This window comes from Photinus pyralis, unplaced genomic scaffold, assembly GCF_008802855.1.
Source record: "Photinus pyralis isolate 1611_PpyrPB1 unplaced genomic scaffold, Ppyr1.3 Ppyr1.4_LG9, whole genome shotgun sequence".
Lineage (NCBI taxonomy): Eukaryota > Metazoa > Arthropoda > Insecta > Coleoptera > Lampyridae > Photinus > Photinus pyralis.
This window is the reverse complement of record NW_022170878.1, coordinates 22,653,964-22,660,796: the sequence shown is the minus strand read 5'-3', so window position 1 is coordinate 22,660,796 and position 6,833 is coordinate 22,653,964. Positions and strand designations below refer to the sequence as shown.

Here is a 6,833-nt window from a genome sequence, read left to right as displayed (position 1 = left end):
GTACGATCGCCCAAGTTAAAGACAGATCGTCGCTGAAAAAACGTAATTCGTTCGTGGGTCTGAATTACAGTAGGGCCATACTTTAAACCCGTGTATAAAGGATATTTGTTTAATTTTTAAAAATTCACTGAAAACCAGCAACTAAAGAATTCAGTAACTTTTGACGTGCTTTTTGTAATTATTAGAGCTTGTGTGCCACTAGTTACTTTCAAAATTGCATTAATGGAGATCCACGCGAAGTAAGTGCAAAACAGAAGCTCAGGTAAATTCACTTGTGATTCACTCGTTCCCGAGTACCCTCTTGTATAGCACACCAAAAACGGATCATTCTATCTTCAGCTGTAGTAATTCCGCATCGCCGGACCAATAATGAGATCCATGCTTTTTGTAATTGCACCACAACCGGACGCTAACGAAGTAAGCAATCTCAACGAGCGAGATGAAGGAGAACCCCATGAACAGTCCAAACAATCCACCACAGCTCGATAGGAAATCCATCAGTCCGTAAAGCTCGTTCCTTTCCGACGTAATAAACTGTAAATCCCTGAAGAAGATCTGAACTTTGGAATACTCGTCGGTCCTAAAAAAATGGAATTAGTAGTCGACCGTTATCTCGCACGTACATTTTTTTTTGCGACCCGTTTTTGGACAGTATCGACTCCATTTGTTGCCACCTCCATTCCGTTTGGGAAATTTCCGTTTCGTAGTGGATGGAGTTGCACGTCTGTCGGCAGTCGCACATCTCCACAAAGTCGGATCCGTCGGTTGGCTCGCTCGAGTTATTTTCCACCGCAAACAACGCTAAAAAATATCTTTGGCATTCTACTTGCTTGCACAGTTTCAAGTCTACCACCTGCAGCCCGGGTCACGCAACCCCTTTTTAAGCGACCACAAATCGGCGTGGAATTAAGGCCTGGAATCTATGCGTTATCTACAGACAAAGCAGGGGTGGGGGATCTTACGTGGCATTTCGAAGGACACGCATCCACAATAGCGAAATGTGTAGTTCGAGAGGCACTCGTGAACACAGTTAAATTGGTCGTAGCTTTTGAAGAACATCAATCGCTTTTCGTCGGCGAAGTAGCACTCTCTACTGTCGGGGTGATATTCTGCAAGCTGCCTTGAGGTTTTCACAATCGTTGGTTTGACTGCCGCGACAAGGGCTTGGTTGAGACCCACGCGGAAGTAGTGATCTTGCGTAAACGGAATTTGGGAGGGATTGTGCAGTATAACCTCAAATAGAAAGAAACATATATACACATCTCTACGAACAGAATTTACATTTTAATTTATTTTCCCCCTTTTCTAGAGATAGGTAAAGTTGGAGTTTTGAAATTTTTGTAGGGTTCAAACGGTCTAGGTTCAAATTTTACAATAAATTGTACGGCTGGGGAAACTGCACAAGTTCGAAGGTAATTGGTGGAATTCGCGATGGTTTTTTCTGCGTATTTAAATTCTATAAAGTATTGTTCTGATAATATCTTTAGGAAGTCGTAGGTTCCAGGGAGTGGGCGATATAGGAGGTAAGCTTATATCACTAGGGCTTTTATTGCAAAGATAGCTGACTTAAAAATTACGCCGCTCTAAGATCATCAGTACAAAAATACAATTTAGGAGAATTTAAAGACAGCCTAGCTTTTCTTGCACTGTCGGAGTACAGCGAACCCGGTTGACCTTAAAAAAATGTTAACCAAATTATTAGACGTCATATGGGAAAAGGCGTCAATTAGTCGAGGAAAATATAGAAAAGGGTTAGTCTGGGAAGTTTTTGATGGCATTCGGTTGTAAGGGGCCGTAAGTGTAAGTGTTATTAATTCCATTTAGAGGAGTTTCAATTTATTACCAGCAGGTGGGGCTAGTGTTTAATTCATTCCGTCAGTCACCGCACATTTTGTCCACGCAGTACTCCCAACTCCACATCCAGGTCTGGATACAAATAAAAGCAGTAGAACAATCCTAAAGCTACAGGATTTACACCTGATTAACAGAATCTCGGAATGTGCATCCCACCCCACCACGCGCACACTATACATAGATTCTACGTAGAATATGCATACAGGGTGGCGCATAATAATTAGTAAGAAAGCAGTTTTCGGAAAAAAAGAAAACACACGTAGATCTTGGTTCGAAGGGGGGCATCTTGGCGTCAGTCTCCTAAGCAGGGTTGCCACATCTATAATAATTCTAAATTAAACGTTGGATCGAGCGTGACATGTTTGAAAAGGGTTCTTAATTTTCTGCACAGCTTTCAAATTTGAAGGATACAGTGTGTCAAATGACTCGTCGGGGCTAAAACCCAGACTGGTAGCGACGAAGGTCATCGTCGCGGACCAATCTGCAAGGTCAAGGTGTTAGCGAGAGCGGCCGTGCCAAGGACTGCGTGGCACAGGGGTGCAGTGTCGAAAACGGTGCCCCTCGAGTACCGTGCGACCTCCGAACGGTGGCTCTTTTCCTCGGGAAGGGGCTGGCAGCCAAGTCCTGGGCAAGCGACTCTGCCCAGGTGAGACAAACAAACCCTTTCTGGGTTCCTCGCCAGAGGGGACCAACAAGTCAAGCTCTCAAAAGGAGTCCGACAACGGGGACGGCCTCTGATGGTGGGCCAGCTCCTATTCGTAACAAGAGTAGGACTTGCGCACAGAAGGTGTGGGCTAGAAAGCGCCGGTGTCAAAGCCTAAGGCTGTGTATGAATCGACGAAGGGGTGCAACCCCACGTCAAGGACCAAGCGTCTCAGATCGGAGGGAAGCACTCCAGGGTCTGGCCTGTGATGAAGCCTAGAGGTTTTGGAGCATCTAAAGTTGCGGAGGCACCACGAATCTATGGACAAGTCACTGCGGCGGGGCTTGGGTTAGCCATCGTTCCGATATCACACCCGGAGGTGAACGTCTGCACTTAGCCTCAGTCAAGGTGCATTATGACTGCAGTGAATGCACCTCGGCTGACGTGGTTCCGTTGGAATCCGCAGGGTGCCATTGCGGACGTATGCGAGGATCAGTAGACCTTGGACTGGTTGGAGAGGATTGTCACTCTTTAGGCCTTAGGCCCTGGAATCGCGCGTCTTTGAAGGATCAGAGGCAAGTCCATAGGGTAACCAAGGTGATGGCTATGTAATTCGAGCAAAATCCTGGTGTCAAAGCGAGCCTATGGAGGACGTTCTTTCGCAGGGAGGAGCCTGGTAGGGTCCTTCTCGCATTTGGTGTTGATGAGGGATCCTATCGGGCAATCCATCGGCTTTCGGGCAACGCGTGGGTCTAGCGCGTCACTTTTGTGACAAAAGCAAGTATTCCGGATGCGCCTGGTAAGGAAGAGTGTTTCACCGGGGCAGCTGAACCCAGTGCCGTAGCAACGGAGGGGGTCAACCCCTTGATATCGACCTCGAAGGGGCGTCAGGATTATTAGCTAATCGAGGAAGATGTCGACGCACTTGGCTCGACTGGAGATCCCTGGCAACGACATGGATTCGGAACCATCGGCATCGCTTGGGCAGGGGAACCTAGTGCATCAGTGATGAACAAGGGAACCTTCTTCCAGAGCAATCTGCAGCACAGTAAGGGGGCGACCGTCAACTAGTTGTAAAGCAGACAGGCGTATGATACAAGAACCTCGGGTTTACCGGGGGCGAGTAAAAGGTCTGGGACAGGTAGAGAACTATTTTTATTATAAGAGGGACAGCCTGTCTGATGTCCTTTATACTTCGCTATGGAAACAGACAGACGGTCGGAAGACTTCCATGCGTCTAAATGATTGGGACGAAGACGAGGAAGGATTGAGACAGACTTGGACACGGGCAAATCTGGGAAGAAACCTTCAGACCCGATCTCCTCCTCGCAAGAAGGGGATGTGATCCGGACTGTCCCACTAAGACTGAAGAGTTATAAGGTCATTCTCCCGGACAGGGAGCAGTGGCTGAACTCAGATTGCCCGGTCCTCAAACCTGAGGGGCTCGTGCGTTTACTTAAAATTTCTTTGACTTGACCGAAAAATAGCAACTTTTGCCCTTTTACCCCCATAACGAATTTATCGCGGCATCCCACGTGGTTACTCTTTGCGTGGTTGAAGATTGAATCTCTCGCAGCCCAAAGCCGAATTCCTTCAAAAAATGTGTCTGGGTTAATCCCTACCTGTTCCCTTTTTAATTAATTAACGCCCTTTTTCAAAATAGTGTATAGAAATTAACTGAATCATTCTTTGCGTAAGATTTAGGCTGTTCCTCGGATACCCACGCACTCAATTTTTTCAGATTCTACGATTTGGAGCGCGCAAAAGGTATTAAGATTTGAATTATTTATTATTATCGCCGACACGTTGGAACCAACGATTTCCGAAACTCATTACGATATCAACGCGCTACCGATTCAAATACGCAGATATGATCGCTAACTGTAAATGGAAACCCCCAATTTCCCTGCAAATATATATTTATTATAATAACGCGATTGTACTTAGAGTTCAGTCTCCCTAAAAACTCTTTCTCTGAATTGAACTTCTTTGAACAACGTCCGGACCACTTTTTCTGACGTCACAAGATGCTGGCTTGGCTGAATAACTAAGGAGTGGCCGTGTTCTATGGTGCAATGCCGCGGGAGGAAATTTTTTTTTTTTTTTTAGTTGGATCCATCATCGATCAAAATCATTTCGAGACATGCCGTCTGCATGATCTCGAATTTAAACTTTACTTAAATAATTTAAATATGTAGTCATCTTAATAGTTTCAATACTTTTATAAGTTCATTTTTTCCCCCCGTTCTTTTGAAATGTGTTAACCCAACTTTCAACCTTTAATGTAAAAATTCAACCCTCCGGTTGGTTGTCTTAACAAGGCTTGATAATAATTTCGTCTTGAAACTTAGGACAACCTTTCCGTTTTAACCACCCTTCAGGTTTTTCACTTGGCTTCGGCCAGTTAATAATTAAAAAAAACAACATGTTCGTCTTATTCGTCTTCAACGTTTGTAATTTACCGTTTTCCTGTTAACTTTCACATCGCCTGATGATGGCAGTACGCCGAAACTATAGTCGCTGTTATTTTTAAAAACTTCAACGAATAAAACTATATGGGGAAAGTTTAGAGATTTTTGATAACATAAGGAAATTTTTTGTTATTAAGTCCCACACCACAGTCTTGTACCACAAAACAAGGTTATTTCTTAGTTACGTAACCGGGGGTCAACCTCAGTTATGTAACTGGGGGAACCCCCTCACCAAGGACCTTGTGATGGAGAGGATGTCTCTTTTCTACAACACTTTAACCCATAACATGAAAATACCATTGGTAAGGTAAGGGCAAGATTGAACCATTTTGTTTGGGAAGGAGGTTATGAGTAGAACAAGGAGAAGAGAGGAAGGAATATGAGGCAAGGGTTAGCAATTGGTTATATTAGACAAGCACCTTATACCCTTGAAAAGCCTCGGTGCAGAGGTAGTCCAAGTTCTTCGATTCAACCCAGAACGTCAGTTGAAGCCCACCATGGATTCCCGGCATGAAAGTTCGACGCGGCATCTCATCGTAGTCGTTCTTATCACTGTATCCCCTCTCCCAAGTCCAATTGGACCGCCTTTGGTGATGGACATTGCGATTTCTGTAATAATTCTGCCTGAAACGTTAACAGGTGAATTATCTGCGGTTCGATCGACGAAACTTACGCCGCAAGATCGGTGAACATGTCTTTTCTGTCCATTAAATTAAAAGTAAAGCAAACGCCATCTGGCGTTATAATTGGAGTGAACCACTTTCGAACCTGGTCAGTGCAGTCTCTTCCAACCCAACTACACTCAACGACTGTATGATCGACATTCGGCTGCACCTAGAGATTTGCACAGTAGTGAGCCACATCAGGATGCCTACCTTACGCTGAAAAGGAACTCATAGAGATCTTCAGTTAGATTGTCATCGTTCTCATCGACATTACCCGGCCAATCGTTTGAGCACACCATAGACATGTACCTAAGAAGTTTCTTTCTAAAAATTCTCGGTTTCACTGTTAAACCCTGAAGTTTCGCGTAAAAAACGTACTGTTTGTCACTGAGTTGCTCCCCTCTTGTAATTTTCAGTACTAAATCTGTATAATTAGCAATGTCTTTTTCCGTCTTCACTTCCGGGCAAATAGTAACTGCTGGGAACGGAATCTCCCACACTGGTGTCTCGGTTGTAGCAAATGAAACGACAACTGGGGACGTTTGCCACTTGTGGTAAGCTTCCAGTATGTTAATAACGCAGAAGAATATACAAATGACGAGCGTGAGGAGCCACAACAACCTACGAGTTGATGGTGGGAGGCATGCTAGTGATGGCAAATGGATACCTACCTTTCGAAGATGCTGCGATTTCGCTCGCCCAAGAATTTAAAGCCGTGCAAACTGGTGTTCGAGCAGCATTCCGACATGTAACGTTTCCAATTCAGCGCAAATGTTGGATGGGAGCGTTTTGTACCGTCTGCCATGGTTGGACCGAGACTATATTCATAGGTTGGGAAAGCGATTATCCTAATTGTCAAATATTAGGATTCGCGCGAATTGTTTTATCAAACTACACCTTCGCACGTAGGGCTGCTTCATTTAAATGATTTGGGCGTGTGCCAGCATATTAAAATAATGAGAGTGTCATAACATTACTTAATTACATCCTTGTATGAATAAAATCGATCGCTGTACTGGCGACACTATCATGGATGTTAAAACCATTGGGAATTGAAACCCACATTCGAGTAATTAAGTGCAGCTCTATTACGATTACGTTTCCAATCGAACCTCAAGTTGCGTGCTCCATTGCGGGGTAATGGGCTCGGATACGACGAAAGAGCGTGGAGGTCCGCACCAAATGAATCGTCACCCACTT

The 6,833-nt window shown here is 44.7% G+C and overlaps 1 protein-coding gene across 2 annotated transcripts; it reads right to left on the bottom strand.

The window, feature by feature from the left end:
- Positions 1-216: 216 nt before the first annotated feature.
- LOC116181324 (pickpocket protein 28-like) lies at positions 217-6,492 on the bottom strand. 2 transcript variants are annotated; one of them, XM_031501640.1, is made up of 9 exons: positions 6,305-6,492; positions 6,012-6,254; positions 5,849-5,957; positions 5,642-5,802; positions 5,388-5,592; positions 963-1,233; positions 851-913; positions 624-801; positions 217-580 (listed from the first exon to the last, which is right to left on the bottom strand). In XM_031501640.1, exons 1-9 carry the CDS (start codon positions 6,436-6,438, stop codon positions 325-327), a joined length of 1,620 nt encoding a protein of 539 aa, XP_031357500.1. In that variant the 5' UTR covers positions 6,439-6,492; the 3' UTR covers positions 217-324. The 2 variants fall into 2 exon arrangements, with proteins under 2 accessions (XP_031357500.1, XP_031357501.1); XM_031501641.1 differs by having other exon boundaries at positions 854-913.
- Between the last annotated feature and the right edge of the window lie 341 nt (positions 6,493-6,833).